This window comes from Olea europaea, chromosome 17 (assembly GCF_002742605.1).
Source record: "Olea europaea var. sylvestris chromosome 17, O_europaea_v1, whole genome shotgun sequence".
NCBI lineage: Eukaryota > Viridiplantae > Streptophyta > Magnoliopsida > Lamiales > Oleaceae > Olea > Olea europaea.
The window spans coordinates 20,353,662-20,375,013 of NC_036253.1; the positions used below are offsets into that span (position 1 = coordinate 20,353,662).

The 21,352-nt window shown below is 33.8% G+C and overlaps 1 protein-coding gene across 1 annotated transcript; it reads left to right on the top strand.

The window, feature by feature from the left end:
• Positions 1–12,526: 12,526 nt before the first annotated feature.
• Positions 12,527–15,675, top strand: LOC111365379. Its single transcript, XM_022985873.1, has 3 exons — positions 12,527–12,799; positions 12,959–13,080; positions 15,316–15,675. The coding sequence occupies exons 1-3, from the start codon at positions 12,565–12,567 to the stop codon at positions 15,478–15,480; spliced, it is 522 nt and encodes a 173-aa protein (XP_022841641.1). The 5' UTR covers positions 12,527–12,564; the 3' UTR covers positions 15,481–15,675.
• Positions 15,676–21,352: the final 5,677 nt, after the last annotated feature.

Consider the following 21,352-nt stretch of genomic DNA (forward strand, 5'->3'; position numbering starts at 1 on the left):
CTAACATATTAATATATGAAAAATAGGAAAAATAAAGGAACGACATCACCCGAATCATTAGAGTATGAAAAGAATCTGAAATCCTCCACTTTATGCCTTCAATTCCAGATCCAAGTGATGAAGCCTTATTCTTCAATGTATATCCCGCTCCCTTTTCCTCTTTGTTGGCTTCCAATATCATCAAAATTAGGTTTCCCGTGTTTTTGTCGACTTTTGGTATAAATATCGTGTCAAGAATTGTAAACCAAGACTTTCCAAAACAAAATAAGGAAACATAATTTTTTTGTCGAAAATGAACTATGCGTACGCATAGTACATTTTTGTGCGTACACATAGTAGAATCAATTTAGCTTCGGAAGTTAAATTTTCCAATCGTGCGTACGCACGACCTGCAAGCCTATGCGTACGCACAGTTCAACTATTTTAGGGGCCAATTTGCAATTTGGTCCCTAAACATTCTGAAGTGTGTGTTTTGGTCATTTTCCAAAATTTCTTGTCCCATTAGCTTCTCTTCAACTCCAATTGACTCTTGGTGTTCTCAACTCATCGTTCTTTGATCAAATTCAACTTTTGGATTATTGCATTCTAGTCCCCAAACTTTGCCTTAATGTAATTGAGTCGTTTTTCCTACTTATTTTCTTTATTCTCGTATCTTCCATTGATTGTAACCTACACACATTATATAAATAGGATTAAGCCATATTCCATCAAATTCTTTAACAAATACTCAATTTTAATTGCCTAAATAAGTATATAAAATACATTTATCAGTAAGGTGGAAGGTATAGGTGATGTTACCTTGAGGTTTGACAATGGATACATCTATACTCTTAAAAAGGTTAGATATGTCCCTAATTTGAATACGCATCTTATTTCTATGGGGGATTTAGATGACACGAGCCTGCAAGGTAAACTTGGAAATTTCTTAATCAAAGTGATGAAAGGATCACTTGTCATTTTCAAAGGTTATAAAAGGAATGGAATATATGTCACTAAAGCTATGCAGTCATTGACAATACTGCTAAAGCTGCCAGTGATGAATCTGACTCTACCTTGAAGTGGCATAAAAGGCTGGCTTATGTGAGTGAGAAGAGACTTTAGATCCTCCATAAGAAAGGGTTTTTTTTTTGGTAAAGATTATATATCAAAAATTCATTTCTGTGAAAATTGCACCTTCGGAAAACAACACAAGTTACACTTTAATACTGGTTAGCACAAATCCACTTCTATTCTGAAATATATTCTCTTCGTCCTTTGGGGACCTTTATCTACTATCACTCAAGGAGGAAATAGATACTTTCTATCCTTGATTGATGATTATTCTAAGAAAAGCCTGGATTTATTTGCTTAGACAAAAATCTGAGACTTTTGAGAGGTTTAAACAGTGGAAAGATTTGATAGAAAATTAGACATCTAAGAAAATTAAGATCCTAAGGAATGATAATGGTTTAGAGTTCCGCAATGCTGAATTTGATCAGTTTTGCAAGGCAAATGGAATCCAAAGACATAAAATAGTGCCTTATACTCCTTAACAAAATGAGGTTGCTGAGAGGATGAATAGGACCCTTTTGGACAAAGTCAAGTATATGTTGGTTGGTTCTGGAGTTCCCAAAATACTTTGGGGAGAAGCTGTAATGACAGCAACCTATATATTTAATAAAACCCTATCTAGTGCACTACGAGAAAAAACACCTGAAAAAGTGTGGTATGGAAAAATCTCAAAATATTCTTGTATGAAAATATTTGGCTGTGCAGCCTACTCTCATCAGAGTATTAGTAAGCTTGAGCCTAGGGCTCAAAAGTATGTTTTCTTAGGGTATCTTGATGGAATAAAAGGATACAGGTTATGGGTTAAGGACTAAAGGGTTTTAAAATCGTTGCCAGTAGGGCTGTCACTTTTAATAAAAATGAAATGCCTTGTTTTAGTGGTAAGGAGATTGAGAGAGAGTTGGAAGTTGGTGAAAGTAGTGGGACTAAGATCTAGGTAGAGCCACAGTCCTCTTTTGACTCCACCCATCAGTTCCAGGTAGAGCATGGTGAAAATGGTATAGAACCTAGTACTGTTGAACTTGAACCAGAGGGCATTGCACAGGAAAATGAGAATGAAGCTCTAGAAACCCTAGATGACTATCAACTAACAAGAGATAGAGTTAGAAGGGAAATTAGGGAGCCATCTGGATATAAAGATTTCCTCTCTCTTGCAGTTTTGTCCTATCAAGACCTAGCATTTAAGGAGCCAAAGTCTTATGATGAAGCCATAGCAAGTCAGTTGAGTAAACACTGGCAGATGGCTATGGAAGATGGAATGAAATCAGGGAGTAAATTACAATGAGATTTTTTTTTCACCTGTAGTAAAATATACCACAATTAGGGTAATGTTGGCTCTTGTTGCTCATCATGACCAGAATTAGAACAAATGGATGTTAAAACAACCTTTTCATATGGGGATCTAGATGAGATCATCTACATGAAATAGCCACAGGGATTTATAGACAAGAATAAACCTAATCATGTTTGTTTGTTAAAAAGATCTTTATATGGTTTAAAACAATTACCTAGACAATGGTATAAAAAATTTGACACTTTTGTTTCCTCAATTGGTTTTATATGAAGTTCATTTGACCACTATCTATATTTTAAAAGAAATAAATTTGGTGCTATGACTGTTTACCTCTTATTGTATGTAGATGATATGTTACTCATTGGCGTGATAGTAATTGCATACATGACATTAAAAAGTCTTTAAGTTCTGAATTTGAAATGAAAGATTTGGAGCATGCTAAACGAATTTTAGGTATGGATATTATAAGAAATAAACCTAAAAGAGTACTTGTTTTGAAACAAACTTCCTATGTGGAAAAGGTATTGTCAAAGTTTGCTATGCATGAATCTAAATCTGTCAATCCACCTTTGGCCTGTCATTTCAAATTAAGTAAAGAACAATGCCCTAAAATGAATCTGAGGTTAAGTATATGGAAAAGGTCCCCTATGTTAATGTTGTGGGATTTGTGATGTACACTATGATATGTACTAGACTTGATGTGGCTCATGCTATATGTAACCTTAGTCGTTTTATGGAAAATCCTGGTTCTGAACATTAGATAGAATTAAAATGGCTTTTAAGGTATTTGAAAGGATCTTTACATTTAGGATTATGTTGTAAAGCCTGTAATGAAGGGATTGTTCTGAAGGGATATGTAGATACGGATTTTGCTGGTACAGGGATGATAGGAGGTCTACAACTGCGTACATGTTTACTTTGCGTGGCACTTGTATTAGTTAGAAATCTCAACTTCAAGAAATTGTTGCATTATCTAATACTGAGGCTGAATATGTAGCCACTACTAAAGCTATTAAGGAAGCATTATGTTTAAGAGGATTATTAACTGAAATAAATGAGTTAAAAGAACCTATAGTAGTGTATTCAGACATTCAAAGTGCAATACATTTGTGTAAAAATCCTGTTTTCCACGAAAAACCTAAACATATTGATGTTAAACTACATTTTATTAGAGATGTAATCTGAAAAGATTTGTTACTTCTTGATAAAATTCCCACACAATACAATCCATCTGATATGGGGACCAAGGTACTTTAAAAATTTGATGACCATTGGAAGGGCTAAGAAACCACTACTCTGTTGGATAAGTAGTATGCTAGGTTTCTAGTTTAACCACTGGCATTAAGGTGGAGATCTGTTGGGCTGTGATGCAGGTCTAGTTTAATATGTTTAGGTGATGATGAAATGGCCTATCAGCCCAGATAAAATATAAGCTCAATAATGTCTGATGGATGGCCTACGACCTGAGCCCAATATTTGACCAGATATTTTGCATATTCAAAGTGTGACTTTAAGTTGCTGAATGAAGGAAGAAACGCTAGTCGCTCTGGACCGTTAGATGAGACCCCAGATCAATGGTTGCGATTTTAGTATTAAATGGGTCTTTTCTTCTAACTTTAATTAGTTGATTCATTTTTCCTTTTTTTTTTCTGAGAGAGTTTCTTTCTGAGAGAGTTTCTACAATTTTCAACCTATTCGTCTTCACTCTGATTTTTCGATTTTCTTTCTTATGAGTGATTAAGGGTTGGTTTCTCTGTGTGAGATTAAAATCTTTATGATTTTTGGGTGACTCTTATTTCGTATCTTTAGTTGTGAGGGTTTCTTAGGTCTATTCGATGCCTCCATGAAAGATACAAGAGGGTACAGTGGCTGAGCCTAAGATCGGTGAAGTATTTGATGCCAGTTTGTTTAAGGATTTTTCAAGTGTTGCCGATGTAATTTTTGGTTACTGTATCTATTGTATTCTTGGGTCCTTTGTATAAATACCAAGCTATATCCCAAGATCGATTTACATCCATTATTCTGCACGAGTTAACTTTACTTGATTCGAAAACCTCAATAGGAGAACCGAGCTAATTATCCTAAGAGAGACATGTCTCCTTTAAACTGCACGAGCCAACTTTATATGATTTAATGACCCGATAAAGGAGTCAGGCTAATATCCCAGTAGGAAACTTTCTCCATTAACTTATCGAGGATTTTACAAAGGGAAAATTTCCTAACTAAGAAATTAATTATAGCACATTTCAAAAACAAGAAAACAAGTTTCAAATTTCTAAAATCAGATTTTTATTAAAAATTATTTATAATTTAATTAGTTAATTAATTATTTTATTAATTAAATATATTTAGGTCACGGATCTATATAATTTGGTCACAAATTAACAATATAATTAGTTACTTATTATTTTTTGATCATAAATCAAAAAATTTTATGTCACAAATTTTTTTACGATCACAATTCAAAAATTTTGTAAGTCACAATTTGTTTATTGGTCACAAATCCAAAAATGATTAGTCACAGATTAATTTTTAGTCATGACTTATCATATTATTGGTCACAACTTGTTTTTCGGTCACAAACACAAATTTTATAGGTCACATATTATTTTTCGATCACGAATCAAAAATTTTATCGGTCACAGATTAATTTTTCGGTCACAACTTAATAAATTATAAGTCACAAACACAAATTTGATAGGTCACATATTATTGGATCACAAATAAAATTTTTTATATGTCACAGATTAATTTTTCGGTCACGACTCAATAAATTATAAGTCACAAACACAAATTTTATAGGTCACGTATCATTTTTCGATCACGAATAAAATTTTTTATAGGTCACAGATTAATTTTTCGGTCACAACTCAATAAATTATAAGTCACAAATACAAATTTTATAGGTCACAATTTAATCAATTGGGAGTCACGGTCACATATTCAATGTCAAGTCACAATTGGGAGTCACGGTCACAATCACAGTTATCACCACCATCCCCACCGCCGCACACCACCATCGCACCATACACCACCATCATCCCACCATACACTACCATCACGGCAACCGCAACCGCAACCACCACCACCACCACCACCACCGCGCCACCACCATAAAACTAAAATAATCAATAGTGAACCACAGAAGTAACCAAATCAATGTAAAACAGAAATTTCCAGCTTTACAATCCACTTCAAATCTTATTTTCATCAATTATTTTTACCCTTTTGACTCTCTGAATCTTCATAGTTGTTACGCTCAACAGGGTTGCTGTTAATGTACAACAATCAATGTAAACCACAGAAGTAACCAAATCAATGTAAACCATAGATCCAAAACCACCACCACCATCGCCCAAAACCACCACAACCATCGCCTCAGTCATCATCAACCAATAATCACCAAAAAAGAACACATCTAAACCCTAAGTAGTCATGTATTGTCAGCAGCCCAATTACCCCGAAAAATCTTGTCGCAGCAGCCCCGTTTGTCACAGCCGTGTGTGGCCGCTGCGTTACAAAGAGTGGAGAGAGTGATTGCAACTGTTTTCTTGTCGGAGAAGTGTCGTTGAAAGGCTACTGAGGGTAGAGAATAGGCGATCGAGAGTGGAGAGGGAGGCGGGTGAGAAGAGAGGACCATCACCACAACGCCATCGCCAACACTTCCAACCGCCGCTGTTGCAGCCGTTTGTCGTCGGTGATGTGCCGCCGGGGAAGGTTGCTGAGAGGTGACGGCTGAGAGTGGGGAGGGAGCGGGTGAGAAGAGAGAGAGGGGGGGAAAATGGAGAGAGAATAATTATTTAGGGTTTGTAATAAAATTTGTATTATAATATTTAATATTTAAACATAAAACATCTGATTTTTGAAATATCAAATTTTCAATCTGATTTTAGAAGGTGGAATATTTAAAGTATGGTTTTGTGTAATTTCCACTTTTACAAATCCACAATAGGGGAGCCAAGCTAATAGCCTAATAAGGACTTGCCTTCTTTAACTTGCAAAGCTAATATTTAAATTGATAACTCGTGAGAGAGCCAAGCTAATATTCTAAGAGGAACTTGCTGCATTAATTGATTTAAAGAAAATTTGAAACCTCAGCAAGGGCTCAAGCCAATATCCCAAGTAGGACTTGCCTCTTTTTATCTGTAGGAGATTATTGTCCTGCTTACTCTTCGCTTTATGAGAAGCCTTGCCACGTCGGATGATCATTTTCCTTTGTAATATAGTGTCAAAGCTTTGTAATACATTGTCAAAGCACTTCTTAATTGAAATTCTCTAAGTTTGGCATTTGAACAAATTAAACACTTCTATTTTGCAAAAAATCGTGAAAGTTGATTTATAATTGTCATGTCAATTTTAGTCATTAACAAATACATTTTAAAAGGTTTAGAATGACTGCTACAATTATCCCTAAAATGTAGTCACTCGAGTAAATTTTCAACTTATTGTTAATGGGGAAAAATCATATTTGCCCCATTAAAATAAAATATTTCACAAATTACTACAGCAGGTCATATACTATATTTAGGCCATGTTTGAGTTGGTTTGACATTATTTTAGCCACACATTCTTCAATAAAATAATATTTCACGCAAATCTAGAAGTTCACATTCTTCAAATAAAATAATATTTCACGCAAATCCAGAAGTTTTCTTTATTTTTTAACCACACGTTTTCCATCAATACACTATTCAAAAATGCATTTTAAGGAAAATAATGTAACTCAAACAAGGGCTTAATATATTGTGCAATATTTAATTTGTAATTATATATACTACCTTCTAAAATTAGAATCCAAATGCCCTTGCTGTTACTGAAATTTTGAATTAAGCAAACAATATGCTTGCATTAAATGCCTTTTCCCAATTAAAAGAAATTCAATCTTAAGATGGTATAGATTTCATACATGGATTACTCTTCCTTTCCATCTATTGAATTGATTTAATCTTCCAATCTTGCTGGTGAGTAATACCTCGGATCATTTTTAAGAATTTGTGGGTTTCAGGTCAACTGTTACTCTCCTAATACAAGGTAATATTTCATATTTTTTTATGTTGAAATTGGCGATATTTATTCTTATTTAATATGCACTATTTTCCAGTTTCGTAATTTTATGAGTAGAATTATTACAACAACATTGCTCAGCCTGCTGGTAAGTAATCGGTTTTCCAAAAATAATTAATGTTTCTTACACTTGTGTAGTAGATTCTTGTTCAATTTTTGAGCGACATTTTTTTTTGGAACATTCCCTAATTTAAGATTGGGTCCATACTATGTTGTTTCACAAAGCGAATCATGAATATCTATGACAGATTACATCATTTTAATGGGTCTTGAATTGATGTCGCCATAAGATGCGAGTCAATGCTGGCATATGTGAATATGTGCTGTTTCAATTTTTAAAAATATCATTTTAAGCTTTACATCAACAAATAATACATAAAACTAGCATTGCATTTGCAGATGACAAAACATAAGTTGTGAATTAACACTGGCGATCTTTTAATGTCAAGTTTGTTTGTTTGTTTGTTTTTTTTTTTTTTTTTTGGCCCCCTTAATGTCATACAAAATGTGAAGTCTGTATGACATTATGCCTTTCATGTTGCTTCTATTTGGTTTTGTCTTCTCAAATGCAAGCCTCAGGTAGTATAGAGCTTATCGCACAAGAATGTGTCCAATACCACAGAGTCCACTAATCACATCATAGCATCAACGACCAAACTCTTGGGTTGTGTGGTGGTGAACAGGTAAGTTGAAACAAGGTATAGGATCTCGATCTTCATAACATCTTTGTAGGGCATGTTTTGAGGAAGATTGAGAATGTCTCTATTCAAAATCTTTAATGTAAGCACTCTTTAGATTCTTGAGAATATGTGTCCTTGATTATGCAATCCATCAATTTGAACATATTCATGTTATCATCTTCATAGGGCTGACCCTTGCCCAAGGAAAACTAGGCCAGTGCCCAGGGCCTCATAAAAAAAGCCCAAAACCAGCTCTAATACCGACCAAATCCCTTTAAAAAAAGCAGTTGTTTCCCTTAGGGTTAGAGGAATTGGAGAAGATAGTAGACAAATTGAGATTGATTTTTATTGAACTTAAATCACCAATTTAGGTCAATTGAGGATCAGATATTTTCATTGATCGGGGAAGCCTGGAATGATGAAACGAATCCCTTTAAAAATATAAAAGGAACTTCCAAATTGAAATCCTGTGAAGGCAACTTCAAAATCCTGCTGATCAATCAATTATATTTTTGTAACTAAATAATAGTTCCTATCTTTTACAATCTAATGGTTCTTCGAGTTAAACAAAATGCAGGATAGGAAAGAGATTATTTTAGTAATATCTTAATTTTCTTTTTTAATCCTTTTTAATATTCTTTTGTGCTGAAAATTTGTTGGTGACCAATTTCTTGTTGTTTCCATTGCTCTAGAGAAACAGATAATTTCTCCAGAAGAAAAAAAAAAGATGGATGTCTTTGTAAAAGGATTTGTATTTATGTCAAAGTCCAATCCCATAGAAGTAAAAAAGCACCTGTCAAAAAGATTTGTCTTGTAAGAATTCTTATATTTCTACTATAAGATGTTAATTTTCATATAGGATTGTAATTACAATGGTTATACTCAATCTCATGCAATACGTAGATCAACAACATTTTCTGTTCTTCTTTTCTTTTTTGTTTTTTTCAGATTTGGATTTGTCTATAGAACTGGATTTACAGTATCGTTTCTAAGCATTTTAAATATCATTTCTATTATTTATGTATTGCTACATTTGTAATACAAAAAATATTATGTTGAAGAGTCTCATAATATCAATCGTCTAGGGTTTCATAATTCTCGGGGTTGGCCCTGCATCCTCGAAATGGAACCCAAGGATAATTGACATTTTTGGGACAACCATAGTAGGTGTGACTTTAATCTTCTGTTTAACCCATATTGATCCTAGGTTTAACCCATATTGATCCTAGGAAGAACGACGATTTAAATCCGCGGCAAGGGATATAATTTCAACTTTTTGCTTGTTCTTGTTGGAACATAAATTTGACCGACAACTTGGAGATGCCATAATCTCTGTGAATCTTGAACTGCTAAATGTACAACAAGAGTGGTTTTCTTATTTTAATAATAAGTGTTATTATTGAATCTCCAACGATAAAGCCCTAACCACCCCAAAACATAGATCTTGGAAGTGGATTTACAAAATGATACATTGGCTGCAATAGTGCTTGATATCTACTATAAATGATTAATATTTGGGATGATTTTAGAATTTCTTAGTACGAGGATTTGTGTGAGAATACCTTTCATGACTCGTTTAGGAATAACCAATTCATGGATATGTTGGAGTATCACAGGAGGGACTGAACAAAATTGAAAATTCATTTATTTCTCTCAGGGGTGACTTGCTTTTGAATTGTACGAAAAAAACAAGAATTAGGCACCGTTTAATACATGAAAATTTTCTTTAGAAAATGGAAAATCAATTCCAACTTCCATTTTAAGGGTGTTTGATAGCCTTTCTTTTCCATGGAATTGCATTTCTTGGTTTTCTTGAAAATTGAAATTTTCTTGGTTTTTTAAAGTATTGTAGCATTTTTTTTTTTAGGCAATGAAAATAAATTCTAAGAATTATTGTAAAAAAAAATTTCCCTTTAATTGACAATTTTCATGTAAAACAAAGTTAAACAAATATCAAAAGATAGATAATTTTCTTGAATTTTTTTTAGTAATGGAAACCAATTTCATCTCCAATATCAGAAAATTCTATCCCTTTAATTGACAATTTTCCTATAAAAGAAAGTCAAACGAACACCAAAAAATACTTTTATTTTAATATTTTTCAAGTGAAAAATTATAACAATCAAATACAATAATTTACAATTCTCGGGAAAATAATTTCTAGGCAATTCAATTCTCTGAAATTCATTTTCTTTCCATCCAAATTTCGTATTTGCAATCAAACGGACTAATGATTTTAATGGTGCACAAACATAGGATTAAGACGTGTTTGGTAGAGTAAAATCAATTATCCTATTTAATACTTTAGGAGTTGAGTTGTATTTCATTTTTTATATTTACTATAAAATTAATGCAATTATGGGATAAAAAGGACGTTACAATGTAATGTTTGAATATTAATGAAGTCTCAGTTTGGTGGCCATTTTTTGAAAAATATTGTTTTGACTAGTGAAATTTTGGAGATTTATGATTAAAAAGTAGAGAAAAATTATAATTTACATATATAATATTTTATTGTATAAATGTGTGATTGAAAATGAGTACGTAGAAAAGAGAATTTTGAAAGGATGAGAGACAAACAAGGACCAAGCTCCCATTATTTGATATTCTAATTTTTGGAATAGTGTTGTTTTGGAGAATGTGTTATTGAAAAAGAAAGAAAAATTGTTGGTTTACTTATAATATTATTTTATGAAAAATTATGTGGTTGAAAATAAAAGATAAAATAATAATAATGTGAAATAAAATATTATATAGTTGGTGCAATTTCCACGAGTTAGTCCACAATAAAATTTGGCTAGGCCTGGCCTAGACATGAAACAAGTAGTCAAGCCTAACGACGTCGTTACGTTCTTCTCCTTTATTTTTCATTGTGGAAATTACACAATAACATATCTTAAAAATCTTCTATTCTAAAATCATATGAATAGTTTAATATTTCAAAAATCAGAAATTTTTTATTTAAATATTAAATTTTAATTATACAAATTACATTTCAAAACTCTAATCAATTTCTCCTCTCTTCACAGCCTCTCTACCTGATCTCTGGCGCCGCACCGTCTTCTCTCTCCAGCGACTCCGGACCCGGCCAAACGACACCTTGTAGTGGCAGCAGCACCGCTGTACAAGGTCGCTGATGGTAACAATCATGTGCAGAATCATCGGAGTCCATATTTTTTCATTCAACTTCTCTGGTAGCGTCATCCCCCAGGTGCTGCCGACTCTCCACAACAGTAGTGCGTGTATCGCCTGCACTGCAGCCACGATTTTTTGGTGGTGGTGGTTTGGCGGCTGCGTGACATTGGGATTGGGGATTTTTTTTTTGGATGTCGTGGTCGAGATCTATTGTGGACTGTCGCCATAATTTGTAGCTCCGCGAGGTTTTGGGTTTGCTTTTAGTGGGTAGATGGGGGGTTATAATGGTGGTGGTGATTTTTGAATGGTGGCGACTTTGTTGTATCCAATGTGGTGGAGGTAAATATGGTGGTGGTTGTGTTTTTGTTGGTGGTGGTGGTGGATATTGTGGGTGATCAAATGGTGGCGATAGTTATGGTGATATGTTGGCGGTGACGAGTCTACTGAGGTGGTGGTGGATATTGTGGGTAATGAAATGGTGGCGATAGTTATGGTGATATGTTGGCGGTGACGAGTCTACTGAGGTGGTGGTGGATATGTTGCGATGATGTGTTAATTTTAGGAGGTGATGTTGCCATCGGGAGGTGGCAGTGGTGGTAGTTATGGCGACAACTGTGGCGGTGGCGCTACTGTAAGAAGTGGCTACATGGTGGTCACAAGTGTTGTGGAGGTGTTTGTTGCTCTCAATTGTGACTCACAATTGGATATGTGACCTGAAAATTGTGACTGTGACTCATAATTGATTAAGTTGTAACCGAAAAATTAATCGTGACCAATTAATTCAATAATTTGCAATAAGTAAATGAATTGTGACCAATAAAGTTTTGAATATGTGACCGATGAATAGTCTGTGACCTGTAAGATTTTTGGATTCGTGATCGAAAAATATTCTGTGACCTATAAAATTTTCGATCTGTGATCAAGAAATAAGTTACGACCAATAATTTGATAAGGCGTGACTAAAAACTAATCTGATATGTGACCGATGAATAATCTGTGACTTGTAAAATTTTTGAATTCGTGATCGAAAAATATTTTGTGATTTATAAAATTTTCGATCTGTGATCGAGAAATATATTACGACCAATAATTTGATAAGCTGTGACTAAAAATTAATTCGTGACTAATTAATTAGATAACTGTAATCACAAGCTGTGACCTAAGTAAATTAAATTAATAAAATAATTAAATCATAAATAATTTTAATAGAAATCTGATTTCTGAATTTTAAAACTTATTTTCTTAATTTTAAAATTTACCATACTTAATCTTTCAAGATTTTCCCTTTTTTTCATTCGTGAGCCAAGCCCATTTTTTCACGGTGAGTTTACTTGGTGAAAAGCCATGGGTTTCGGAGCCTCCAGATCGATAATCCGACTCGTATCCCGAACCGTCTTATTTACCCGACCCGCTTCACTTGTTCCCTGCAGCAACCACTCCGTCTCTACCACCGCAGCTCCGCCACCTCCTCCCTGGTTTCCGCCGTCCTCCGCCTTCAACAGTCTGACCGACACCCGCTACCCGAAACGCTGGCCTAGCGACAAGCCTCGACGGAAAAGAGCCGGCTTAAGACCCCTAGGTCACCCTCTCATTTTTTAGTATTCTTTCTCAAAATTTAGGGTTTTTAGAGTTTAAAAAAGTCTTTATATATTTTGTCTGATGTGGTTAAATATAGAAAAATTGGAACGGTTATTGGCAAAAGTGGATCTGACATTGGTGCTGTGGAAATTTTTTTTAGGGCCATATGCATGGGTGGAATATGTGCCGGGTGAACCGATACTTCCCAACCAACCCAATGAGGGAAGTGTGAAACGAAGGAATGAAAAGAAGCAAATCAAACAGCATCTTGCATTTATATTGGTATGTGCATTTCTAGTTTTCTCTTTCACTTATTGTTTTTTTTTTTTTCCTGAGAATTGCTTCATATTTTATTCATGACGTTAAAGATGGGATATTAATCAAGTTTTTTAGCAGATAGTTCCATAAGTAGGAGCTGATATGTTTGTGTTAGTGGTGGTGGTGGTGGTGGTTTCTTGCTTAGCGGATGACATCCTTCAAAAAAATTATATTTCTGGCTTACAGATGAGTGGGAGCCTTTTAAAATCTTAGAATTAGAATATCACACGGATAAGCAGGATAAAGTTTATGACTGACTGCAGATTATAATCACAAAATATAATGAGATGACAACGAGCATGTAAGTTGAAAAGGTAATGTAGTGAGATCTTGATTTGTTAACCTGACGAAAATTGATGTGAGAAAGGTCCTGCTAATATAATTAAAAAATTGGCACGTGAAAGGATAATAAAAAAAAAATAAAAAAAATACTGATTTTGCATATCATGAGAGATTCTTTTACAAGTCAAATTTTTTAGAATTGGTTCTAGGCATACTTTTTTAGAATGCATAATATATGGAAATTGATAAAGGACGGTATTCATTTTCACATTCAACTGGAAAGACATCTTGTTTTTGATATGAAGCATATTGAAGGACACTTGTAGAGGGTTTTGAAGTCTCACTATATTCATGGGCCTGACCGCAGTTAATCCCTGTGTTACTGATGAAGAAAGTCCAAATTCTGCTGAAGGAAAAAGTGTTGCACCCACAAAAGGAACCAATCGTTGTTCTTAGGGGATCTCTCCCTTTGCGTTCGTAGATCCTTATTTGAATTTGGTCAGCACTTTAGAATCCACTTACACGTGAGGTTTTCCCAAATTACCCTTTAGTAAGCGACTAAATCTATTTATTTTTCTATCCGATTTTCCTTATTAAGCTAAAGCATCATCAGCAGTGGAGTGCCATCGGTACATCTCTATTGGTACAACCTCAGCCACCACATTCGACTAACTCTAGCCAACAGCTGAATGCGAAAATCCTAGTAATCCCAAATGCAAATTTAAAGAAATAGGAATATTCAAATTCTAGACTTCCAACCTAGAAGACCAATAAAACCATGAACAATCCTACCATGAGACAAATATGAGGGAAAAAACCCACCACATCAATGATGCTTGAGGTTCTGAAATTGATGCTTTTATAGTCTGTTGACTGAATATCTTCTATATCTGAAGCAAAGCAATCTTCAATGAAAAGTTTCAACTGTAGTTTCTTCAATTAGTGTTTCTCTTTCTATCTTTCCTTCCTTTTCTATGTTGAGGAAGCAGTGTCAGGGATAGCTCTTGAAGTTTAAGGGCTGGGAACAGTCCATTTTGGGTTTTAGGTTTTGGATAAGGTGGCAGCAGGGGATGTTTTTATTGGTTATCTTTTGGTCTGTATTTCCGCTGATTGTAGGTTTGAAGGTGGGGGTGGCAATGGTTAAAGTAGACAGTTTCTGAAATTACTGAGGGATAGCTCAGTGATCAAGCCTTGTATTTGCTTCCCAATAGTTGCCAGTTCGAGTTCTATTAGGGCTATTGAGGTGAATCCCCGACCGTAAATTTTAAGGCCCCATGGGATTAGTCGAAGTGCGTGTAAGTTGGCCCGAACACCTAGGGTCATAAAAAGAAAAAAAAAAATTACTGCAGATGGGTCTCTGCTCGTGTGATTGCATATGTGTTTTCTTGGGAAGAGATGAGAATATCTAATATGTTATAGTTGTATATAATAAGCTGTAGTTTGGGGATGTACTAAAAATTGTAAATATTAAGAAAGACGTAATTATTTGTTCAGAATCAGACGTCTATACAAGTAATAAGGTCGATAGGTCATTCAAGTGTGGAAGGAGGTAGTTTGATTCTTGAAATCTGGCTAGTCTCCAGTCAAGGTTTCTGGTGCAGATTGGTTCTCAACAAAACATTATAGATATCTAACAGTAGAGAATTGCAATGAAATACTGTCGGCGTCTATTAAATGTTTCTTGCTTTGCCTGATGAATGATTGCTCATCAAATCTGTTTTATCCTTCTTAACTTGTAATGTTTACTTTGGGCAGCTACTCGACATTCCTATTTTTTGCCTTTTTTTTCTTTTTTGTTTGGGTGTAGTAGCATTAAATGATTATCGAATTTATATGTGTGCATTTTCTTACTCTGATTGATTTTTAATCTCCAATATTATATAATTTGCTATTCTTGTAACTTTGTCGCTTCTGCAGTCTGAAAAGAAGAAGCATAAAGCTCAGTTTCAAGAGGCCAAACGGAAGAGGAACATGCAGAGGGTGGAGCGGAAGATGGCAGCAGTTGCAAGGGAAAGAGAGTGGGCTCAAAGATTAATTGAACTGCAACAGCTTGAAGAATTAAAGAAGCGAGCTTTTGCTTGATACATTAATCTGTAACAATTTCATTTCTATTTTTCTTTTGGTCATTTTTTGATTCATTTCTTTTTGTTTTATCCTTTCTTTTGTATCAAGTTACATGTTCTTGTGAAAGCCAAAATACGGATCATGTTGAAAGCAACCATTTTTTGTATCATATTGGTACAAATTGAATAAACTTCTTGTGTCACTTCTTTTCTACTCGTTAAGGGTTTATGGACTTTCCTTTTTGCCTTCTCAGATAAAAATCCATTGGCAAGTGATAACCATGAGAAATGGGGAAACGTGTATACTCCTAAATTGTTCTCTCTAGAGGTTATGTTAACCATAAACATGTATTCTATGTAGCTTATATTGTCGTAAGTTGATTGTTTTGGTGTGAAGGGTTTACTATGAACACGAGATCACTTGTCTTGTTTTTGCGACGTGATATGTCAAGCTTAAGTTACTCTAAATTTAGGTTTACTTGTTGAATCTAATAAGCATTGCGAGTTGTAATCAGCGTGTTCCATCCATATCCATTCAGTTGGCTTCTACAATAAGTTAAATAGACATTCGGTTGCCTCCTCAGAATTTAGAGTTTTGCAAGTATATCTAGAGATATTGATGTGTTGAAAGCTCTCGGTCTTCACTAGGCGACGGGCTAATTACAGTTCTGGATATGTGGCGATTGGATTGGAATTCACTACAAATGTTTGTGTATATGTGGCTTGACTTTATTTTACTCTTTAACAAGATCAACAGGCTTGACTAGGCCCTCTGTATGGCACACAGTTATATGACTAGTTTTATTTTCCAAATCAAAAAGCAAAGTTTTCGTTGAGATAAGGAAATTAATTAGTCGGCCATAGCTAGTTAAGAGAGATTGCACTCTTAAATATAGGATTTTACACATTAGAACAAATTCAGTTTTAAATTAGTGCCCTTTCTTAGCTATGAAAATGCTAAAGCTACTTGAACCACTCACAACTAGTTGACATATTAGTAGTAAAGCTATGAAAATTACTAAAGCTTGTTCTTGAACCACTTACAACTAAGAAGTATTAATTTTATTTTATTTTTAATTTTTTAACTTTTTTTAGTTTTTTGAATAAATCTTAAAAAGAGGAGGATAGGAATGTCAACGTGTGTTTATTATCAAATTCACCGAACTTGATAGTAGATAGAAACACACTTGTAAAGAGTACTATTAAAATCAATTGCCAAACATGGAAAAAAAAAAACGGAAAAAAAGAAAGAAAGGCAAAAGTAGCTTAGTGCAATGCATATAAACTAGAGTTAGATTAGTAAAATTTTCAATCGTGTCAGCAAAACTATGATTACCCATGCTTATACAGACAATTTAAGGTAATCCTACAAACTTAATCAGCCTTTTTATCGTCAAAAGAACTAATATAACTTGTGGGTCATATACTAATCAGAGTTTCAAGCCCATGCAACATCATGAGTTGATATCCATATCAAGATTTCCAATAATGATAGGACAAGATCTCTAATCATCGAAAGTTAGTATCTGAGTCCTCCAACCTATTTAAGTGTGTGAACTTGGTCCCCGAGCAATCGACCAAGCCAGTTTAGACATTAGGATTGCATTAAAATTTTCATGTGACTCAAAGCCAAAGAGCAAAATTATCTCCCTTGCGATTTAAACATCTGCATGAATGGTTTCCATCAAATGGAACCTAGAATCACAAATTTAAATAGGTAGAGATATAGAACCTCAATCTTAAAAGTTGAGGACGTCCTAACTTTCTCCAATTTTTCAATCAAGCTTACAATGAATCGAAAAAACATACCAAGGCAAGGATTATTGTATGAAATGCCAATTCCACTAAGATTTAATTTATTTTAGCTTCCCCACCTGGATCAATTTGATACAGCTAAATATATTTGATCAAGAACAATGTCCATATGCCAGTACTAAAACATTAACAGAGAGTATTGAGCAAAAACTTGATGTTATATTCTTGTCAAGTGCTACTTCACAGGAAAAAGGTTGTGCCAAAATTGAGCTGGCCAAGCAAAGCTGGCATGAATTCGCATAGGCAGTACTTGGATGGCAAGCTACGTGGAATAGTATGTGCCTCGCTAACCAAAATCGGCATTGCCTTGTCAAAGATGGAAAATCAGTTACTCTTGTTCCGTTAACACCAAAACAGGTCTATGAGGACCAATTGAAATTGAAAGGTGAGGAACAGAAGAAAAATAAAATGGACAGTACTATGATATAACGGATTAGGCATGGAGCTTGAGTCATTACATCATATAAGAAGAATTATCCTACTCATGATTTGGAATAGAAGCTATAGTTTCCACATTGAAACTTTGGAGGCATTATCTGTATGGAGAAAAAAATTGAGATATATTCGAATCATATGTGTTTGAAATATTTCTTCATGCAAAGAGAGTTGAATATGCGTCAATGAAGATGGTTAAAATTAGTTAAAGCCCCCGTTTGACTCCTATCAATGATATCATACGTGTGTGGGATTTATCCGATCAAGGTTCAACATGGCTTGTATACTTCTACTAATTTTCTATTCAGAAGTATATGTGAATTTTATATAATCTAAGATATCAAATTTGTTTTTCGCTATCGTGAGTGGTGATTAATGGACATTATCCAAGAGCAGAGCCGGTCCTGTGGCCATGCAAATGAGGCCTGTGCCTCAGGCCCAGGACCATATGGGACCTATTTTGGCCCAAAAGCTTTTTTATTTATTTATTATAGAAAAAGGAAAAGGAAAATAGTTTTTTCATTAATTTTGAGATTATTGAGATAGTTGTTTGTTGTTCTAATGTTAAATTTTAAGTTGGCAATATGTTGCATAATACATCGTTGAATTTTGCATTTTCGTTGATTTTAGGAGGGCCTAATTTTTGAACTTTGCCTCGAGCCCCGACAAATACAGGATCGACCCTGTGCAAAAGATATCCACATTCATTCATTTGCAACCCTATATAGGGATTTCTATTTAATTATCATTATTTTGATTACTCTAATCTAATCATTAAAGATAATAAAAATTACAAATCATGAAATTCTATGGTGGAGAGCTCAAAAAACAAAACAAAAAAACCCCTTCCCCAAATTCTCTCTTCATCTTCTCCAAAGAAGAAATAGGGAAACATGTGTGTATAGTGAGAGAAGAGAGAGAGAGTGAGGACTGCAACTCACGTAGTTACATATTCATTTTTCGTTATGTATATGGATTGATTCTTCATCACTCTCTCTGATAGAACTCATTAGCTTCGAAGTCACGGCATCCCATTAGAGAGAGGAAAAATTACAAAAAGCAAAGCACAATTTTTGCCATTGGGATTGGGGTTTTTGTATTGTGAATTGCAATTGACCTTCACTCTGGCAGAGCTGAAGGGAACAGTACCCTTCCTATTCTCTTCGATTTCCTCAAACAGTTTCGATTTCAAATTGTGGAGAAAAAACCAAGACAAGAATTGGAGATTCTTACACAGAGGAAGAAAAATGTTGCGGATTATGAGATTTTCTGGGTTTTTTTGCAGCAATGGTGATGATTGTACTCAGAGGTGACCTTGAGGGTGCGCGAGTGGAGCGAATGCACAGGGCCTCAAAATTGTAGGAGTATCAAAAAAAAATTTGTTAATAGTTGTATATTTATTGATAATTAAATATTTAAAATATAAATTTTTTATTATTATGCATAAAATATTAAAATTAAGAATAATGTAACCAACTAATTATAATTTCCTCGAATATATTATTTTCAAATAGTATTCCTACCTTAAATAATGTGAGGGAAAAAAGAAAAGTTCAAAAAAGATCAAGCCGAGAAGAAAGAAAAGTTGGTCAACCGCCTTTTTCAATCGTCTTTTTTGGAGAAAAGAATTAAAGAAACCAACCGTTTTTTCCAATTGCCTCAAAAATAAGTGAGGCAGAAAAGATGGAAACCAATCATCTTTTTCTCCAATTATCTTTGATCTAGCTCCAAAAAATTCTCTCTTTTCTTTAAGCGACGATTGACGATTCATATTTTTCATTAAACCCTCGTTGAAAATCTGAATTATTTGTTATCTTTTCTTTATTATCTTTTTGTCAATCTCGTTTTCACTGATTTGAATTTGCTTTACAAGAACTTGTTAAAATCTGAACATGTTTTTGATGATACTAATTTAAAAGCATGTTGTGATCATTTTTATATTGTTTTAAGACATGTAAATTTTTGCGATCTTGATGGCGAATATTTATTTCAAGAGTTAAAAGTTTGCGAAATCTTTTACCAAAAGAAATAAAGATGGCTTTTGATTTATTGATTTATTTGAAAAGATTGGATTGCTTTTCGAATACATGTATTGTTTATAGAATATAATTGACAATTCATGTTACTGTTAACATCTATTGAAAGAAATTTTTCAAAATTGAAGTTATTAAAATTTTATTTGCGATCAACCGTGTTATAGAAACGATTGAATGAATTAGCTTTGATATCTATTGAGCAAGACTTTTTAGAAAATATTGATTACGAAAATTTAATTAGTGAGTTTGCTTTTAAAAATGTGAGAAAAAATATTTTTATATGATTTGTTGCATTTCAAGCTTTACACTTGATACATATATTTTTTCAATGTTTGCTTATATTGAGTTGCACGAAGAGGCTAATGGCTTTGATGATTCTTTGTTGATGACATATGAATTTTGATGAAGTTCGAGATATGCTTTTGAACTTTATTTATGTTTTTCTTGTTCGTGTATATATGTGTGTGTGTGTATTTGAATATCATATTCTTGAAATGAAATAATATTATTAAAATATTTTTTTAATATATGTTTTTGTAACTTAAAAAGGGAATCATTTTAAAATCTCGCACAGGACACCCAAAATTTTAGGGCTGGCTTTTGTACTTTCCCCTTCTCTTCAATCCTTCCCTTCGGCAAAAGCCATTAGGTCCTCTTATATGGGTCATTATCTTCGATGTCCTGCATGCACAAATTCAATGGACAAAATTTCCTTCAGAAAAGCCCATGTTTTTCGCAATCCAAGATATGAAGATTACTGATGAGTGCAATTTTTGCACTAATTTATGCCGCATTATTAGACATTTACTTCGTCAAATTATTAAATTTTATTTAACATAGTTTAATTTTCTTTTGTTTTTAGTGATGAATACGTTGTAAGCAATTGGAAAGAAAGAATGACAAAAATTGGATAAAAATGCAATTTTGGGATCAAACTCCATATGCCGGAAATTCAAGGACTAAATTGATTGGAAAAGGGATTTACACGCCAAAAAGGAGAATTCAGGAAGCTGAGGACTTTAATTTCAGTTGGACCTCTACACCAATTGGGCTGCCAACCATTGGACGTGATTTATATACATATACAGCCAAACCAACAAAGAATGAGGGGAAGAGACTAACGTACAAAAATAACGGCAACTTATGGGGCTGCCATAATTGAGAGATACAGTGCTGGCCCTAAGTATAGGCGATCGCCTAAAGCCTCGCTTTAGTGAGGGCCTATATTATGTAAAATTAATTGATTGGTTGAAAAAAAATAAAAATTATATTTATGAAATTCTGTAAAATAGAATTATCGTAGGCAAACATAAGAAACTAATAAAGACTGAAAATATAAAAATCTTTAAAATATATATATGACAACAAATTTATCACTTACATTTATTTATCACAAACATTACTTTCCCTATTTATAATTAAGTTGACACTTTATTCTCCAAACATTCATTTTCTTTTCTTAACCAAACAAAATGTCTATTTGTCTCTTCAAATTTCATGTCCAACAATCACCCACCATTATTTTTTCAAGCCAACAAGATATAAATTATCTCCATTTGAATTAAAATTTTGAAGATTCAATGCAATTTGGTATGATCTTGCTGC

Bases quoted from the DNA above. Each gene is read 5' to 3' on its own strand.
- LOC111365379 (XM_022985873.1), top strand. From the start codon at position 12,565: ATGGGTTTCGGAGCCTCCAGATCGATAATCCGACTCGTATCCCGAACC. The intron at 12,800-12,958 runs GTCACCCTCTCA...AATTTTTTTTAG, and splicing joins AGCCGGCTTAAGACCCCTAG to GGCCATATGCATGGGTGGAA. The intron at 13,081-15,315 runs GTATGTGCATTT...TCGCTTCTGCAG, and splicing joins AGCATCTTGCATTTATATTG to TCTGAAAAGAAGAAGCATAA.